Source organism: Cherax quadricarinatus, unplaced genomic scaffold, assembly GCF_038502225.1.
Source record: "Cherax quadricarinatus isolate ZL_2023a unplaced genomic scaffold, ASM3850222v1 Contig1847, whole genome shotgun sequence".
NCBI lineage: Eukaryota > Metazoa > Arthropoda > Malacostraca > Decapoda > Parastacidae > Cherax > Cherax quadricarinatus.
In genome coordinates, this window is record NW_027196873.1 from 54,589 (window position 1) to 75,712 (window position 21,124).

Sequence of the window (21,124 nt, forward strand, 5' to 3'; positions counted from 1 at the left end):
CAGCATTGTAATCCTTATAGAGAATAAACTTTGAATTTGAATTTGAATTTGAATAAAAAACTCGCCTTACATGATTTGTCTGGGACGTGTCCCACGTGTGGCCTCAGCTGCCCCGTGGGTGCCAATGTTTACAAGCCAGCCAGTGCGGTCGCATCCACGCATACATTCGGTACATTTCACCTTATCCCAGTGTTTTTTGTGCTTGTAACTGCAAAATAAGTCACCATGGGCCCCAAAAAAGCTTTTAGTGCCAACCCTGTGGTAAAAAGGGTGAGAATTAGTATGGAAATTAAGAAAGATTTTGAAGGGTTTGGGGCTAACCCTGAGAAGCCTATACCAGTTGTGGAATCCATTGTGCCTACTTCAAAAATTAAGGAAATGTGTGCAAAGTGGGTTGAAGTGCAAGCCTTTATGGATGAAAATCACCCTAACACAGCTATTGCAAGCCATGCTGGTGACTCTTACAATGACAATGTTGTGGCCCATTTTAGGCAAATCTTAAAGGAACTGGAGGTACAGAGCTCTGTGGACAGATTTGTTGTGCGACAGAGGTCCAGTGACTCTCAAGCTGGTCCTAGTGGCATTAAAAGAAGAAGGGAAGTAACCCCGGGAAAGGACTTGCTACCTCAAGTCCTAATGGAAGGGGATTCCCCTTCTAAACAATAACTTCCACACTCTCCCCTCCTCCCATCCCATCAATCATCACCAGATCTTCAATAAAGGTAAGTGTCATGTATTCTATTCTTAGTAGAGTAGTAATTGTGCATGTCTTCTTCAGTTTGTGTGTATTAAAATTAATATTTCATGTGGTAAAAATAATTTTTTTTCATACTTTGGGGTGTCTTGCACGGATTAATTTGATTTCCATTATTTCTTATGGGGAAAATTAATTCGGCTAACGATAATTTCAGCTTGCGATGAGCTCTTAGGAACGGATTAATATCGTAAGGCGGGGGTCCACTGTACTAGTTTTTCATTTTCAACTAAAACAGAGTAGGAGAGGGATATTAAATGATCGTTCCTTCTGTCTTAATTGGTGCACTTCTTCTTTGAAAGAAACAATGCAGAAAACATTATAATTTGTAATTTTGCAAACCATATTGCTTTAAATCTCCATAACTTTTTTACAGGTGCTACATTTCAACTTATGAAGCTTAATGTGAGATTGCAGATTGACAAAGGTATTATAAGAGGGGCAATGGTTAATGTCAGTGAGGTCTAAGTAACCATGGATGGTTATTGGATTATTATTAATATGGGAGATTAATCACCTTAAATTACTACATGACCTTTCTAGGTATTGTAGACTTTTGATCATTTAGGAGTGTTTATGTTCTATCAAAAAGGAGAAGTTACTTTCCCACCCTCTTGAATGGTTTATATTTCAGATAAATTTTTAGCTATTTGCATGTTAAAACAATTCGTTTTTGCAGTCACTCTAGTGGGAACTGGTTTTGTGGTTAAGTTCAGTGTGTTGTTTGCAGTCACTCTAGTGGGAACTGGCTTTGTGGTTAAGTGCAGTGTGCTGTTTGCAGTCACTCCAGTGGGAACTGGCTTTGTGGTTAAGTGCAAGGTGCTGTTTGCAGTCACTCCAGTGGGAACTGGCTTTGTGGTTAAGTGCAAGGTGCTGTTTGCAGTCACTCCAGTGGGAACTGGCTTTGTGGTTAAGTGCAGGGTGCTGTTTGCAGTCACTCTAGTAGGAACTGGCTTTGTGGTTAAGTGCAGTGTGCTGTTTGCAGTCACTCTAGTAGGAACTGGCTTTGTGGTTAAGTGCAGTGTGCTGTTTGCAGTCACTCTAGTGGGAACTGGCTTTGTGGTTAAGTGCAGTGTGCTGTTTGCAGTCACTCTAGTGGGAACTGGCTTTGTAGTTAAGTGCAGTGTGCTGTTTGCAATCACTCTAGTGGGAACTGGCTTTGTGTTAAGTGCAGTGTGCTGTTTGCAGTCACTCTAGTGGGAACTGGCTTTGTGTTAAGTGCAGTGTGCTGTTTGCAGTCATTCTAGTGGGAACTGGCTTTGTGTTAAGTGCAGTGTGCTGTTTGCAGTCACTCTAGTGGGAACTGGCTTTGTGTTAAGTGCAGTGTGCTGTTTGCAGTCACTCTAGTGGGAACTGGCTTTGTATTAAGTGCAGTGTGCTGTTTGCAGTCACTCTAGTGGGAACTGGTTTTGTGTTAAGTGCAGTGTGCTGTTTGCAGTCACTCTAGTGGGAACTGGCTTTGTGTTAAGTGCAGTGTGCTGTTTGCAGTCACTCTAGTGGGAACTGGCTTTGTGTTAAGTGCAGTGTGCTGTTTGCAGTCACTCTAGTGGGAACTGGCTTTGTGTTAAGTGCAGTGTGCTATTTGCAGTCACTCTAGTGGGAACTGGCTTTGTGTTAAGTGCAGTGTGCTATTTGCAGTCACTCTAGTGGGAACTGGCTTTGTGGTTAAGTGCAGCGTGCTGTTTGCAGTGTGCTGTTTGCATATTTCAAATCTTACCTTACTAATAGGTATCAGTATGTCACCATTAAAGACACAGCATCAACAACACGGCCACTTGATACTGGAGTTCCGCAGGGAAGTGTCCTTGGTCCCCTGCTCTTCCTCATATACATCAATGATCTTCCAAACGTATCACAACACCTGAAACCCATTCTCTTTGCTGACGACACAACTTATGTCATCTCACACCCTAATCTTGCCACCCTCAACACCATTGTTAACGAGGAGCTGATCAAAATATCGACTTGGATGACAGCCAATAAACTTACGCTTAACACTGACAAAACCTACTATATTATGTTTGGTAGCAGAGCAGGAGATGCACAAATTAACATTAAGATCGACAACACTCTAATTACCAGACATAATGAGGGCAAATTCCTAGGCCTATACCTTGACAACAACCTGAATTTCAGCACCCATATCCAACACATAACCAAAAAAGTATCCAAAATGGTTGGGATCCTCTCCAAGATACGATACTACGTGCCACAAAATGCCCTTCTCACACTATACCACTCACTTATTTATCCATACCTCACCTATGCTATTTGTGCTTGGGGATCAACTGCAGCAACACACCTAAAGCCAATAATAACCCAACAAAAAGCTGCAGTAAGAATAATCACTAAATCCCATCCCTGGCAACACACCCCCCACTCTTCATAGATCTAAACTTACTCCCTGTTCAGTACATCCACACTTACTACTGTGCAATCTACATCTACAGGACCTTAAACTCCAATATCAACCTTGACCTAAAACGCTTTCTTGATAGTTGTGACAGAACCCACAGGCATAACACCATACACTAACATCTCTACGACATTCCCCGTGTCCGACTAAACCTTTACAAAAATTCAGTGTATGTCAAAGGCCCTAAAATCTGGAACACCCTACCTGAGAACTCTAGAACTGCAGACACATTCATCACCTTCAAAACTACCATCAGAAAACATCTTGTCTCCCTGATACACCCCGTCAACTAACTACACGAATACCACTTCGTTGTTCACACTTCCACTCACTCACCCATTTGACCATAAACAGAAATATTAATCTCAATCTTAAAATAATGAATCCTGTGATACTCCAATACTGAAACTATGTACTGTGCCAAAACAAAATCATTCACATTGCTAAACTCACAAACTAGTATTTAGTCACTTAGCCATAATACCAACTTACCTCATAATTTGTAATATTTTAAAATTAAGATTTAAACTAAGTCTGCCCGAAATGCCTAGCCATGCTAGGTGTTCTAGTGGTACACTCTGTAATTATTATTTTACTACATGTAAACCACACAATAACCAAATTCTGTAAACTCAGCATTGTAATCCTTATAGAGAATAAACTTTGAATTTGAATTTGAATTTGAACTGGCTTTGTGTTAAGTGCAGTGTGCTGTTTGCAGTCACTCTAGTGGGAACTGGCTTTGTGTTAAGTGCAGTGTGCTGTTTGCAGTCACTCTAGTGGGAACTGGCTTTGTGTTAAGTGCAGTGTGCTGTTTGCAGTCACTCTAGTGGGAACTGGCTTTGTGTAAAGTGCAGTGTGCTGTTTGCAGTCACTCTAGTGGGAACTGGCTTTGTGTTAAGTGCAGTGTGCTGTTTGCAGTCACTCTAGTGGGAACTGGCTTTGTGTTAAGTGCAGTGTGCTGTTTGCAGTCACTCTAGTGGGAACTGGCTTTGTGTTAAGTGCAGTGTGCTGTTTGCAGTCACTCTAGTGGGAACTGGCTTTGTGTTAAGTGCAGTGTGCTGTTTGCAGTCACTCTAGTGGGAACTGGCTTTGTGTAAAGTGCAGTGTGCTGTTTGCAGTCACTCTAGTGGGAACTGGCTTTGTGTTAAGTGCAGTGTGCTGTTTGCAGTCACTCTAGTGGGAACTGGCTTTGTGTAAAGTGCAGTGTGCTGTTTGCAGTCACTCTAGTGGGAACTGGCTTTGTGTTAAGTGCAGTGTGCTGTTTGCAGTCACTCTAGTGGGAACTGGCTTTGTGTTAAGTGCAGTGTGCTGTTTGCAGTCACTCTAGTCGGAACTGGCTTTGTGTTAAGTGCAGTGTGCTGTTTGCAGTCACTCTAGTGGGAACTGGCTTTGTGTTAAGTGCAGTGTGCTGTTTGCAGTCACTCTAGTGGGAACTGGCTTTGTGTTAAGTGCAGTGTGCTGTTTGCAGTCACTCTAGTGGGAACTGGCTTTGTGTTAAGTGCAGTGTGCTGTTTGCAGTCACTCTAGTGGGAACTGGCTTTGTATTAAGTGCAGTGTGCTGTTTGCAGTCACTCTAGTGGGAACTGGCTTTGTGTTAAGTGCCACTTAGTCTTAGCTTTTTCAGGGAAATTAAGTAGTTTTGGTTAGAAAGCTTTAATATATAGATAGTTATGTAGTTTTATAACACTGGTGTTCTGTCTTGGACTGCAGTCTAGCAAGGAATGACTAGTGTTCTGTCTTGCCCTGCAGTCTAGCAAGGAATGACTGGTGTTCTGTCTTGCACTGCAGTCCAGCAAGGAATGACTAGTGTTCTGTCTTGCACTGCAGTCTAGCAAGGAATGACTAGTGTTCTGTCTTGCACTGCAGTCTAGCAAGGAATGACTAGTGTTCTGTCTTGCACTGCAGTCTAGCAAGGAATGACTAGTGTTCTGTCTTGCACTGCAGTCTAGCAAGGAATGACTAGTGTTCTGTCTTGCACTGCAGTCTAGCAAGGAATGACTGGTGTTCTGTCTTGCACTGCAGTCCAGCAAGGAATGACTAGTGTTCTGTCTTGCACTGCAGTCTAGCAAGGAATGACTGGTGTTCTGTCTTGCACTGCAGTCCAGCAAGGAATGACTGGTGTTCTGTCTTGCACTGCAGTCTAGCAAGGAATGACTGGTGTTCTGTCTTGCACTGCAGTCTAGCAAGGAATGACTGGTGTTCTGTCTTGCACTGCAGTCTAGCAAGGAATGACTGGTGTTCTGTCTTGCACTGCAGTCTAGCAAGGAATGACTAGTGTTCTGTCTTGCACTGCAGTCTAGCAAGGAATGACTGGTGTTCTGTCATGCACTGCAGTCTAGCAAGGAATGACTAGTGTTCTGTCTTACACTGAAGTCTAGCAAGGAATGACTAGTGTTCTGTCTTGCACTGCAGTCTAGCAAGGAATGACTGGTGTTCTCTCTTGCACTGCAGTCTAGCAAGAAATGACTGGTGTTCTGTCTTGCACTGCAGTCTAGCAAGGAATGACTGGTGTTCTGTCTTGCACTGCAGTCTAGCAAGGAATGACTGGTGTTCTATCTTGCACTGCAGTCTAGCAAGAAATACTGGTGTTCTGTCTTGCACTGCAGTCTAGCAAGGAATGACTCGTGTTCTGTCTTGCACTGCAGTCTAGCAAGGAATGACTGTTCTATCTTGCACTGCAGTCTAGCAAGGAATGACTGTCTTGCACTGCAGTCTAGCAAGGAATGACTGGTGTTCTGTCTTGCACTGCAGTCTAGCAAGGAATGACTGGTGTTCTGTCTTGCACTGCAGTCTAGCAAGGAATGATCTTGCACTGCAGTCTAGCAAGGAATGACTGGTGTTCTGTCTTGCACTGCAGTCTAGCAAGGAATGACTGGTGTTCTGTCTTGCACTGCAGTCTAGCAAGGAATGACTGGTGTTCTGTCTTGCACTGCAGTCTAGCAAGGAATGACTGGTGTTCTGTCACATTGCAGTCTAGCAAGGAATGACTGGTGTTCTGTCTTGCACTGCAGTCTAGCAAGGAATGACTGGTATCCTGTCTTGCACTGCAGTCTAGCAAGGAATGACTAGTGTTGTCTTGCACTGCAGTCTAGCAAGGAATGACTGGTGTTCTGTCTTGCACTGCAGTCTAACAAGGAATGACTGGTGTTCTGTCTTGCACTGCAGTCTAGCAAGGAATGACTAGTGTTGTCTTGCACTGCAGTCTAGCAAGGAATGACTGGTGTTCTGTCTTGCACTGCAGTCTAGCAAGGAATGACTAGTGTTCTGTCTTGCACTGCAGTCTAGCAAGGAATGACTAGTGTTCTGTCTTGCACTGCAGTCTAGCAAGGAATGACTAGTGTTCTGTCTTGCACTGCAGTCTAGCAAGGAATGACTAGTGTTCTGTCTTGCACTGCAGTCTAGCAAGGAATGACTAGTGTTCTGTCTTGCACTGCAGTCTAGCAAGGAATGACTAGTGTTCTGTCTTGCACTGCAGTCTAGCAAGGAATGACTAGTGTTCTGTCTTGCACTGCAGTCTAGCAAGGAATGACTAGTGTTCTGTCTTGCACTGCAGTCTAGCAAGGAATGACTGGTGTTCTGTCTTGCACTGCAGTCTAGCAAGGAATGACTAGTGTTCTGTCTTGCACTGCAGTCTAGCAAGGAATGACTAGTGTTCTGTCTTGCACTGCAGTCTAGCAAGGAATGACTGGTGTTCTGTCTTGCACTGCAGTCTAGCAAGGAATGACTAGTGTTCTGTCTTGCACTGCAGTCTAGCAAGGAATGACTGGTGTTCTGTCTTGCACTGCAGTCTAGCAAGGAATGACTAGTGTTCTGTCTTGCACTGCAGTCTAGCAAGGAATGACTAGTGTTCTGTCTTGCACTGCAGTCTAGCAAGGAATGACTAGTGTTCTGTCTTGCACTGCAGTCTAGCAAGGAATGACTAGTGTTCTGTCTTGCACTGCAGTCTAGCAAGGAATGACTAGTGTTCTGTCTTGCACTGCAGTCTAGCAAGGAATGACTGGTGTTCTGTCTTGCACTGCAGTCTAGCAAAGAATGACTGGTGTTCTGTCTTGCACTGCAGTCTAGCAAAGACTGACTGGTGTTCTGTCTTGCACTGCAGTCTAGCAAGGAATGACTAGTGTTCTGTCTTGCACTGCAGTCTAGCAAGAAATGACTGGTGTTCTGTCTTGCACTGCAGTCTAGCAAAGAATGACTGGTGTTCTGTCTTGCACTGCAGTCTAGCAAAGAATGACTGGTGTTCTGTCTTGCACTGCAGTCTAGCAAAGAATGGCAAAATCCTGCATGTGGCTTTCAGAATATCTTTAATAATTGGGCATTATATTATTAGACTTGTTCAGCGTATGAAGTGATTATTCTGCCCTGTTCTTAGTTATTTGAATTGTAGTTTACCTCTTGTCCTTTGTACTTCCTGGTAAATAAGCATATTGATTTGCAAGTTAACCCTTTTACTGTCCAGACACCAGAAATTAATATTGCTCTGTGTCACTTTCAAAAAAAACCATTCTTTTAAAATGTTAGAGAATCTTTTTGTGTCGTAATGACACCAAAAGTATGAAAATTTTATGGAAAACTTATGGAATTATACACCTGAGGGAAAGGGAAGCACTCAGGTTCAATCCAAGAAAGGGGAGGACAGGTTTAGTTCCTTAGATCAAAAGCCTCTCACCAATATCAGTCAACTTCCTTAATGGATCCAAAGCCTAGAAATAAGTAAACCTTTGATTACAAGGACCAATATTACTCCAGCCCTACAAGTTCTTTACTCTTCCACCTTAATTACCACATTTAAACATTGACTACACCTACTGAAAACACTGTAATAACTGGTAAAAATAAATAGCACATTAATTAATAAAGTGCTCTTCACTGTTCTCCTTTCAGAAAATCTTATTGTCCACAAATTTTTATTATGGTTAGGTAGGTATGTTTTCTCCTTTCATTGATGTTTTATATGGTCTTAAAATGGATCCTTGTGGCACTGCACTTAAAATATTATTGTAGATAGAATCTACTTCATTATAGTACTAATTTGTATGCTTACCGCTTCCACAGGCCCGCACTTACAGGCCTTTGCCGCTTATCATCTTCGGAGCACTGTCCATAGTGTCCGGTTGTCTGGTTGTGTTCTTGCCCGAGACAGTAGGCTGTGAACTCCCACAAACTCTACAAGAAAGCGAATCTTTCGGAAGGTGAGGATTTCATATTTTTGCATTTGAGAAATCAGTTTGGAGAGTGGTCCATAAGTATGGATATTCTTTATTCTGTGTCTGTGAAAAAACAGTGACGGAATTCAGTTGAAGTTCATTTTTATTGCAAATACAAGGAGCATGCAGAGCCTGTAACAAAACTTGCTATGTATAATTAGTGAAAAGGCATAAACCAAAAGTCTATAAATGATGAAAATTTAAAGGAATGGAAATTAGATTTCCTTTAAAATTAAATAAATGTTTAAAATGAGTGGCAGGTTAATTTTGTCATTTATTGAATGCTGTAATAAAAACTTAGTACTGTACGAGAATATAACTTTAATAAATTACTAATTGCTAGCTTTAAGTAAATATAGTAATAATGCAGTACAGTGGACCCCGGTTTATGATCACCTCCCAATGCGACCAATTATGCAAGTGTATTTATGTAGGTGCTTTTGTACGTGTATGTTCGGGGGTCTGAAATGGACTAATCTAATTCACAGTATTCCTTATGGGAACAAATTCGGTCAGTACTGGCACCTGAACATACTTCTGGAATGAAATAATATCGTAAACCGGGGGTCCACTGTATTTGCTATACTATACTATCCTTAGAGGGAAGATTAGGCTGCCCAAAATTTCCCGGCATGATAGTGGCTTTTTTGAATCTAACAAATTATGTAATATAATTATACATTGTAACCTTTGCAAAGAAATAAATTTTGTATTTGTATTTAAGATGCCATAATGCTGGTGAAGGGTTCTTGTTGCAAGGAATAAGAGTTACTCTTCCATGAATCAAAGCTGATTACCTACCATTCCCTATTCACTATATAACTCTCTATGGGTTGAGCACTTTCTCATGATCGTAATAATTTAGTGCCTTTCACTGCAGCAAATTTTTAACATATATTTTTATTTTCAGTGATCAGTCCATATGGTACTTCTCCTGCTTTGCGAAACGTAGAAACAAGCCTTCAATTGAAGGAAATACAGTTGCTGGTGATGTTTGAACAAAGGATAAGTTACACATAATACCAGTAATTGAAGACATGTTTCCTCTAGTTAAGAAATATGAAGGTCTGTATGCATTGAACATAGATTCATGACTTCTCAACATTTTAAGGTGTCCCTACATTATATTCACTTTGTATACAAAGCACAAATATCAAATTAATTCCCAAGAGGTTTACCTTGCTGAGCTGAAGCCATTGCTAAAGATCTTCCATCTAGTTACAGTACTGTGAAAATATGCACTATACTGTTGCTAGTTACTGAGTGAAGATGCTCCTTCAATTATTCTGCCTCAAAACCTAGTGTGAATTTAATTTATTATTCAGAAGCTATCAGAATTAATCCACATTACGATATATCATTCCAAGTATTCAGTAATGAGGAATACATATATTCTTGGACTTGTGGTGTCATAGAAACAACACTCAGTTTGGATCACAACCTATGTGATCGAAAAGTATATGTTGACCTATATAGGCTTAACTTATTTTGAGAAATGGTATGGTGATACCGACAAGATGTGGAATAAGGTACTTATGTACAGTTCAGGACATTAGAGGAAACATCCTGAACTGTATATAAGTGCCCTTTTCCTTAGCTTATTATTCACTATGAAAATTTTTAAATGCCCAGATGTTTTTTTTTTATCATAATATAGTTATTCATTTTTATTTCATAATTTAGCTGAAATATTTCCTAAAAATGCTCAGGATTAGTTCAGAAGTTTATCCAAGTTCTCAAGAGGAATCAGAGAAAAGTTATGATATTTTCGAAGAATTTCTAAGATATCTATTCTCATATTAAAAACTTGTATATTTTGTGATTATGTGTGGATTAATGTCCACAGGTTTTCAGCATTAGTTTATTAAATACTCAAATTCAAATCTTTATTTCTTAAAAAACTATCAAATAAGTGGCACAGATTCAAAGCATAATGCAAAGTCAGTGATGATGCAAAGTATTAGAGTCATACTATACAGTATTGTTAGTTTATTGAGATCAAGTGAAGATTTTCCTGCTCACTTTTTCCTAAAGAAAATGGTGAAATAGCTAATATATTATTTTCCACAAAAACTAAAAGGAAATTTCCAGTCTAAAAAGAAAATCCATCTTATCGTTGTTGTACTATCATGAAATTTTAAATACTTAATATTTTAGATTTAGATTGTAATTATCAATTGGTGCAGAATGCATATTATTATCATTTGTAAAATAAAAAAGTCTGGTTAATACATTAATAGTAACCTTGCTAAAACTGGTGTAATATTAAATCTTGTTTTACCTAAGAATTCACATATCTCTTGTGTGTATATCATTATTATTCTTGGAGGAGCGGCAGATGATCTTCAGGTGACTTATCATAAGTCAGTATTTATTGATAACGATATACCTGTATTTGTTTATACTACTTATTTTCAAACACTTGAAGAGTTCCCAGGTATTAATAAGAAACAACTGTGGCTGTGAAGGGTCCAGAGCCAGGATTGTCTACCCATCTTATCAAGGAGAGACACGATTTGACGATTACTTTGTGTTCTCAGCTATGACATCATTGAAGTGTGTGTGTGTGTGATGGGAGTACAGTGGACCCCCGGTTTACGATCAGCTCCCAATGCGACCAATTATGTAAGTGCATTTGTATGTGTATGTTTGGGGGTCTGAAATGGACTAATCTAATTCACAATATTCCTTATGGGAACAAATTCGGTCAGTACTGGCACCTGAACATACTTCTGGAATGAAATAATATCGCAAACTGGGGGTCCACTGTATTTTTGTTCCCATGTGGGAGTATTATGTTCCCATGTGGGAGTATTTATATTCCCATGTGGGAGTATTATGTTCCCATATGGGAGTATTTATATTCCCATGTGGGAGTATTTATGTTTCCATGTGGGAGTATTTATGTTTCCATGTGGGAGTATTTATGTTTCCATGTGGGAGTATTTATGTTTCCATGTGGGAGTATTTATGTTTCCATGTGGGAGTATTTCAATTCACATCAGTGACACAAACCTGGATGTACTTGGGCTTCAGAATTTTGTTATTGATACTTATTTATACCCAGACAATTTTTGCTATTAAAAACATGTTCTCTTATTGTGGTGTTTCTCTGTCTTATACTGTACTGACACACTGAAGGATGTTAGGATACTGTACTGACACACTGAAGGATGTTAGGATACTGTACTGACACACTGAAGGATGTTAGGATACTGTACTGACACACTGAAGGATGTTAGGATACTGTACTGACACACTGAAGGATGTTAGGATACTGTACTGACACACTGAAGGATGTTAGGATACTGTACTGACACACTGAAGGATGTTAGGATACTGTACTGACACACTGAAGGATGTTAGGATACTGTACTGACACACTGAAGGATGTTAGGATACTGTACTGACACACTGAAGGATGTTAGGATACTGTACTGACACACTGAAGGATGTTAGGATACTGTACTGACACACTGAAGGACGTTAGGATACTGTACTGACACACTGAAGGATGTTAGGATACTGTACTGACACACTGAAGGATGTTAGGATACTGTACTGACACACTGAAGGATGTTAGGATACTGTACTGACACACTGAAGGATGTTAGGATACTGTACTGACACACTGAAGGATGTTAGGATACTGTACTGACACACTGAAGGATGTTAGGATACTGTACTGACACACTGAAGGATGTTAGGATACTGTACTGACACACTGAAGGATGTTAGGATACTGTACTGACACACTGAAGGATGTTAGGATACTGTACTGACACACTGAAGGATGTTAGGATACTGTACTGACACACTGAAGGATGTTAGGATACTGTACTGACACACTGAAGGATGTTAGGATACTGTACTGACACACTGAAGGATGTTAGGATACTGTACTGACACACTGAAGGATGTTAGGATACTGTACTGACACACTGAAGGATGTTAGGATACTGTACTGACACACTGAAGGATGTTAGGATACTGTACTGACACACTGAAGGATGTTAGGATACTGTACTGACACACTGAAGGATGTTAGGATACTGTACTGACACACTGAAGGATGTTAGGATACTGTACTGACACACTGAAGGATGTTAGGATACTGTACTGACACACTGAAGGATGTTAGGATACTGTACTGACACACTGAAGGATGTTAGGATACTGTACTGACACACTGAAGGATGTTAGGATACTGTACTGACACACTGAAGGATGTTAGGATACTGTACTGACACACTGAAGGATGTTAGGATACTGTACTGACACACTGAAGGATGTTAGGATACTGTACTGACACACTGAAGGATGTTAGGATACTGTACTGACACACTGAAGGATGTTAGGATACTGTACTGACACACTGAAGGATGTTAGGATACTGTACTGACACACTGAAGGATGTTAGGATACTGTACTGACACACTGAAGGATGTTAGGATACTGTACTGACACACTGAAGGATGTTAGGATACTGTACTGACACACTGAAGGATGTTAGGATACTGTACTGACACACTGAAGGATGTTAGGATACTGTACTGACACACTGAAGGATGTTAGGATACTGTACTGACACACTGAAGGATGTTAGGATACTGTACTGACACACTGAAGGATGTTAGGATACTGTACTGACACACTGAAGGGTGTTAGGATACTGTACTGACACACTGAAGGGTGTTAGGATACTGTACTGACACACTGAAGGGTGTTAGGATACTGTACTGACACACTGAAGGGTATTAGGATACTGTACTGACACACTGAAGGATGTTAGGATACTGTACTGACACACTGAAGGGTATTAGGATACTGTACTGACACACTGAAGGGTATTAGGATACTGTGCTGACACACTGAAGGGTATTAGGATACTGTACTGACACACTGAAGAGTATTAGGATACTGTACTGACACACTGAAGAGTATTAGGATACTGTACTGACACACTGAAGAGTATTAGGATACTGTACTGACACACTGAAGAGTATTAGGATACTGTACTGACACACTGAAGAGTATTAGGATACTGTACTGACACACTGAAGAGTATTAGGATACTGTACTGACACACTGAAGGGTATTAGGATACTGTGCTGACACACTGAAGGGTATTAGGATACTGTACTGACACACTGAAGAGTATTAGGATACTGTACTGACACACTGAAGAGTATTAGGATACTGTACTGACACACTGAAGGGTATTAGGATACTGTACTGACACACTGAAGAGTATTAGGATACTGTACTGACACACTGAAGGGTATTAGGATACTGTACTGACACACTGAAGAGTATTAGGATACTGTACTGACACACTGAAGGGTATTAGGATACTGTACTGACACACTGAAGAGTATTAGGATACTGTACTGACACACTGAAGGGTGTTAGGATACTGTACTGACACACTGAAGGGTGTTAGGATACTGTACTGACACACTGAAGGGTGTTAGGATACTGTACTGACACACTGAAGGGTGTTAGCATACTGACACACTGAAGGGTGTTAGCATACTGACACACTGAGGGGTGTTAGCATACTGACACACTGAAGAGTATTAGGATACTGTACTGACACACTGAAGGGTGTTAGGATACTGTACTGACACACTGAAGAGTATTAGGATACTGTACTGACACACTGAAGAGTATTAGGATACTGTACTGACACACTGAAGGGTGTTAGCATACTGACACACTGAAGGGTGTTAGCATACTGTACTGACACACTGAATGGTGTTAGGATACTGTACTGACACACTGAAGGGTATTAGGATACTGTACTGACACACTGAAGGGTGTTAGCATACTGACACACTGAAGGGTGTTAGCATACTGACACACTGAAGGGTGTTAGCATACTGACACACTGAAGGGTGTTAGCATACTGTACTGACACACTGAAGGGTGTTAGGATACTGTACTGACACACTGAAGGGTATTAGGATACTGTACTGACACACTGAAGGGTGTTAGCATATTGACACACTGAAGGGTGTTAGCATACTGACACACTGAAGGGTGTTAGCATACTGTACTGACACACTGAAGGGTGTTAGGATACTGTACTGACACACTGAAGGGTATTAGGATACTGTACTGACACACTGAAGGGTGTTAGCATACTGACACACTGAAGGGTGTTAGCATACTGTACTGACACACTGAAGGGTGTTAGGATACTGTACTGACAAACTGAAGGGTGTTAGGATACTGTACTGACACACTGAAGGGTGTTAGCATACTGTACTGACACACTGAAGGGTGTTAGGATACTGTACTGACACACTGAAGGGTGTTAGGATACTGTACTGACACACTGAAGGGTGTTAGGATACTGTACTGACACACTGAAGGGTGTTAGGATACTGTACTGACACACTGAAGAGTATTAGGATACTGTACTGACACACTGAAGGGTGTTAGCATACTGACACACTGAAGTGTGTTAGCATACTGACACACTGAAGGGTGTTAGCATACTGACACACTGAAGGGTGTTAGCATACTGACACACTGAAGGGTGTTAGCATACTGACACACTGAAGGGTGTTAGCATACTGACACACTGAAGGGTGTTAGCATACTGACACACTGAAGGGTGTTAGCATACTGACACACTGAAGGGTGTTAGCATACTGACACACTGAAGGGTGTTAGCATACTGACACACTGAAGGGTGTTAGCATACTGACACACTGAAGGGTGTTAGGATACTGTACTGACACACTGAAGAGTATTAGGATACTGTACTGACACACTGAAGGGTGTTAGCATACTGACACACTGAAGTGTGTTAGCATACTGACACACTGAAGGGTGTTAGCATACTGACACACTGAAGGGTGTTAGCATACTGACACACTGAAGGGTGTTAGCATACTGACACACTGAAGGGTGTTAGCATACTGACACACTGAAGGGTGTTAGCATACTGACACACTGAAGGGTGTTAGCATACTGACACACTGAAGAGTGTTAGCATACTGACACACTGAAGGGTGTTAGCATACTGACACACTGAAGGGTGTTAGCATACTGACACACTGAAGGGTGTTAGCATACTGACATACTGAAGGGTGTTAGGATACTGACACACTGAAGGGTGTTAGCATACTGACATACTGAAGGGTGTTAGCATACTGACACACTGAAGGGTGTTAGCATACTGACACACTGAAGGGTGTTAGCATAATGACATACTGAAGGGTGTTAGCATACTGACACACTGAAGGGTGTTAGCATACTGAAGGGTGTTAGCATACTGACACACTGAAGGGTGTTAGCATACTGACATACTGAAGGGTGTTAGCATACTGACACACTGAAGGGTGTTAGCATACTGACACACTGAAGGGTGTTAGCATACTGACACACTGAAGGGTGTTAGGATACTGACACACTGAAGGGTGTTAGCATACTGACATACTGAAGGGTGTTAGCATACTGACACACTGAAGGGTGTTAGCATACTGACATACTGAAGGGTGTTAGCATACTGACACACTGAAGGGTGTTAGCATACTGACATACTGAAGGGTGTTAGCATACTGACACACTGAAGGGTGTTAGCATACTGACACACTGAAGGGTGTTAGCATACTGACATACTGAAGGGTGTTAGCATACTGACACACTGAAGGGTGTTAGCATACTGACACACTGAAGGGTGTTAGCATACTGACACACTGAAGGGTGTTAGCATACTGACACACTGAAGGGTGTTAGCATACTGACATACTGAAGGGTGTTAGCATACTGACACACTGAAGGGTGTTAGCATACTGACATACTGAAGGGTGTTAGCATACTGACATACTGAAGGGTGTTAGCATACTGACACACTGAAGGGTGTTAGCATACTGACATACTGAAGGGTGTTAGCATACTGACATACTGAAGGGTGTTAGCATACTGACACACTGAAGGGTGTTAGCATACTGACACACTGAAGGGTGTTAGCATACTGACACACTGAAGGGTGTTAGCATACTGACACACTGAAGGGTGTTAGCATACTGACATACTGAAGGGTGTTAGCATACTGACATACTGAAGGGTGTTAGCATACTGACACACTGAAGGGTGTTAGCATACTGACACACTGAAGGGTGTTAGCATACTGACACACTGAAGGGTGTTAGCATACTGACACACTGAAGGGTGTTAGCATACTGACACACTGAAGGGTGTTAGCATACTGACATACTGAAGGGTGTTAGCATACTGACACACTGAAGGGTGTTAGGCTGGAAGTTACAATGAAAGGTCTTTGTCACACACACTTCAAGGGAAAGTGAGGAGTCTTGAAGCTGGTGAAAGGCTCTTGGTGCAAGGATTTGGAGCTTGCCTTCTTTTTGCATCAGACTTCATTCCCTCCCATTCCCTAGGTACTGTATTCACAGGAATTATATTCACAGAGTGCAGTAGACCTGTAGGGGTTATACACAGTCTATACTGTATTCACAGGAGAGCTCTAAAGCTTCCCTGTAAATACAGTATAGACAGTGTATGGTCCCCTACTGGTTTAGTGCATCCTGTGAATATAGAGTCTGGGTGTATAGTGTACTGTGAGGGAGATGGAGCCTGTTTGTTGCTTATCAGTGTTACACACATGGATGCCCAGTGATGAATGACCCACACCGAAATAACTTTTTAAATATAATAATAACCATAAATGAATCAATTATATCAAGAGGAGGAGGAATGGTTCTTATGACCTGATGTGCTGTTGGAGTTAGTAAGGTAATATTTATGAAGGAATTCAGAGAAAATGGTTAGATGGACTTGGAGTCCTGGAGGTGGAAAGTACAGTGCGTGTACTCTGAAGGAGGGCCGGGGATGTTGTAGCTCAGAAAGTCATCTGTACAGTGATCTCGGCACACTTCTGGCAAGACAGTGATTGAATAACTGACAGTAAATGTGTTTCCTCTCTTTTTTGGGTTGCTCTACCTCAGTGGGAGGTGGCCAATATGTTAAAAAAAAAAGAAAAATGGACAGAGCCAGATTAAGATATTGTAGACCCCTGGTCTACAAGTATTGTAAGCCCCTGGGCTACAGGTGTTTTGGACCCCTGGGCTACAAGTATTGTAGACCCATGGGCTACATTTATAGTAGACCCATGTGCTACAGGTATTGTAGGCCCCTGGTCTACAAGTATTGTAAGCCCCTGGGCTACAGGTATTGTAGACCCCTTGGCTACAGGTATCGTAAAGCCCCAGGTGATATTTTCAAAAGGAGACAAGTTAAGAACATTAAATTTATTTTTCAATGTTAACCACAATTAAAATTCAAACATTTGTTTTGTGTAGTTTCTTGGAAACAAATTGTGAACACTTTTCACTTAATCTCTGGAGGCCCTCCAGCTGGCGGAGGTACCGTGGGGGGTTCGGTGGAGGATTTGGATATAAATAACCACGTTGGATGACTGGTAGCGTATATTAAGTAGTATTCTGAAGGAGAACGCAGAGCCTGACCTTGTAGTATCTATTTGCCTTCAACCCCACTCTCTGACTGACTACTGCCCGGGGCAAGGCAGTTCAAAAGGAGAGGGAACTCATGACATCATAGCCAGGAGGCAGTGACTCACAGTAACAGTTTTAACTACACAGTACTACTGACAGAGGCCCCTGGGCTACAGTACCTGGAGGCCCTCCAGCTGGTGGAGGACCCTGGGCTGCAGCACCTGGAGGCCCTCCAGCTGGTGGAGGACCCTGGGCTGCATTACCTGGAGGCCCTCCAGCTGGTGGAGGACCCTGGGCTGCAGCACCTGGAGGCCCTCCAGCTGACAGAGGGCCCTGGGCTGCAGCACCTGGAGGCCCTCCAACTGACAGAGGGCCCTGGGCTGCAGCACCTGGAGGCCCTCCAACTGGCAGAGGCCCCTGGGCTGCAGCACCTGGAGGCCCCTGGGCTTCAGCCCCTATGCCTTAATCTAGCCCTGCCCATGGATGAGGCTGTCTATACAGTCACCCAAATGGAGCTTTGTCTTCACCTTCCTTGGATCAAGCCTGATTGCCTCTCATTTCCCATTCATGAAGATCTTCACTACTGAAATGTAATTTTTTATGGGATGCCAGTGAAAGGCTTAATCCAAGGTATTCAAGCTACTCTTTCCTTGGATCAAACCTGAAAAACCCTGATTTGCCAGGTGCTATATGACCCATATGGGTTTAGTGCTTTTCCTTGAATGCAACAATAACATTATAATCATCAATGGTATTCAACACTGGCAAGATGATGATGCAGGTCTTAGTCATATGATGACCCACAGCTGGAGCTTTTGGTCATCTGACTGAGACCTTCCACTGGCTTACCCTTCCACCCCTTTAAAAATTATGGCTATAATTATCATCATACTAATGTATAGACGTTTCACCATTGGCTTTACCAATAAAATACAATACATGAACATAATAGAAACAAATACAGCAAATAGTGGAAAATAAGGTAATCAGTCCCTCAGTCCTACACTGAGGGACTGATGAGGAAGACCTGCTCTCCCCCCCTTCCCCCCAAAAAATGAAAAGGCCATGTCTATTGATAAGTGCTTTTGACAAATGGCAAGTAATATGGAAATATCAAGGATCCCAATTGAAATATCAAGGATGCTAATTGAAATATCAAGGACGCTAATTGAAATATCAAGGATGCTAATTGAAATATCAAGGATGCTTATTGAAATATCAAGGATGCTAATTGAAATATCAAGGATGCTAATTGAAATATCAAAGACCAAAATAAAAATAAGTCACCGTCTAAACTTTTTGGGTTATCCTAGGAAATTTACACTATGATTATTGTACATATATATATATCTGTACCTCAACGTAAGTGCTTTATAAAATCCAGTAAAGTCTCCCCTTAAACTGAACAAACGATTCATTTTCTTCTATAATGTTTCCCACGAGAGATTAACCGCCCAGAGGCCAGTGTGTCCTTCTGACCTGTAAGTGACCTGTCAAGCACCCTTGACCTGTTGCCAGGGAGGACATAGGCCTCCCTGTTGCTGCTGACGGCCCGCTACACCACATACCCATCACAGCCTGGTTGATCTGGAGCCTGACTGAGGTACTAATCCAAGTTGGTCTTCAAGACTCCCACATTTACTATACTCTGGTAAGCCATTACGTTTCTATAATATTTTTTGTGTTTATTTCTTCCCAGATCATTGCTTATAATGATGTTAAAACTGTCGTAAGTCTGTGCAATTGTAGTGCTCCAGTTGAGGTCCTTGGTTCGATCCCCGGTACGAGTGGTAACATAAGGACGTGTTTCCTTAGGACACCTGGTGTCCATTTTCACCTAGCAGTAAGTAGGTACCTGGGTGTTAGTTGACTGGTGTGAGTCGCATCCTGGGTGTTAGTTGACTGGTGTGAGTCGCATCCTGGGTGTTAGTTGACTGGTGTGAGTCGCATCCTGGGTGTTAGTTGACTGGTGTGAGTCGCATCCTGGGTGTTAGTTGACTGGTGTGAGTAGCATCCTGGGTGTTAGTTGACTGGTGTGAGTCGCATCCTGGGTGTTAGTTGACTGGTGTGAGTCGCATCCTGGGTGTTAGTTGACTGGTGTGAGTCGCATCCTGGGTGTTAGTTGACTGGTGTGAGTCGCATCCTGGGTGTTAGTTGACTGGTGTGAGTCGCATCCTGGGTGTTAGTTGACTGGTGTGAGTCGCATCCTGGGTGTTAGTTGACTGGTGTGAGTCGCATCCTGGGTGTTAGTTGACTGGTGTGAGTCGCATCCTGGGTGTTAGTTGACTGGTGTGAGTCGCATCCTGGGTGTTAGTTGACTGGTGTGAGTCGCATCCTGGGTGTTAGTTGACTGGTGTGAGTCGCATCCTGGGTGTTAGTTGACTGGTGTGAGTCGCATCCTGGGTGTTAGTTGACTGGTGTGAGTCGCATCCTGGGTGTTAGTTGACTGGTGTGAGTCGCATCCTGGGTGTTAGTTGACTGGTGTGAGTCGCATCCTGGGTGTTAGTTGACTGGTGTGAGTCGCATCCTGGGTGTTAGTTGACTGGTGTGAGTCGCATCCTGGGTGTTAGTTGACTGGTGTGAGTCGCATCCTGGGTGTTAGTTGACTGGTGTGAGTCGCATCCTGGGTGTTAGTGGACTGGTGTGAGTCGCATCCTGGGTGTTAGTGGACTGGTGTGAGTCGCATCCTGGGTGTTAGTTGACTGGTGTGAGTCGCATCCTGGGTGTTAGTTGACTGGTGTGAGTCGCATCCTGGGTGTTAGTTGACTGGTGTGAGTCGCATCCTGGGTCTTAGTTGACTGGTGTGAGTCGCATCCTGGGTCTTAGTTGACTGGTGTGAGTCGCATCCTGGGTCTTAGTTGACTGGTGTGAGTCGCATCCTGGGTCTTAGTTGACTGGTGTGAGTCGCATCCTGGGTCTTAGTTGACTGGTGTGAGTCGCATCCTGGGTCTTAGTTGACTGGTGTGAGTCGCATCCTGGGTCTTAGTTGACTGGTGTGAGTCGCATCCTGGGTCTTAGTTGACTGGTGTGAGTCGCATCCTGGGTGTTAGTTGACTGGTGTGAGTCGCATCCTGGGTGTTAGTTGACTGGTGTGAGTCGCATCCTGGGTGTTAGTTGACTGGTGTGAGTCGCATCCTGGGTGTTAGTTGACTGGTGTGAGTCGCATCCTGGGTGTTAGTTGACTGGTGAGTCGCATCCTGGGTGTTAGTTGACTGGTGTGAGTCGCATCCTGGGTCTTAGTTGACTGGTGTGAGTCGCATCC

The 21,124-nt window shown here is 42.5% G+C and overlaps 1 protein-coding gene across 1 annotated transcript in view; it reads left to right on the top strand.

Annotated features, from left to right (window-relative positions):
• Positions 1 to 11,476, top strand: part of LOC128702166 (organic cation transporter protein) — a 44,853-nt gene extending 33,377 nt beyond the window's left edge. The window contains exons 11-12 of the mRNA XM_070081149.1: positions 8,226 to 8,362; positions 9,288 to 11,476. Coding sequence (XP_069937250.1) covers positions 8,226 to 8,362; positions 9,288 to 9,375 — 225 coding nt within the window. The 3' untranslated portion in view covers positions 9,376 to 11,476. The remainder of the gene's footprint in view (positions 1 to 8,225; positions 8,363 to 9,287) is intronic.
• Positions 11,477 to 21,124: the final 9,648 nt, after the last annotated feature.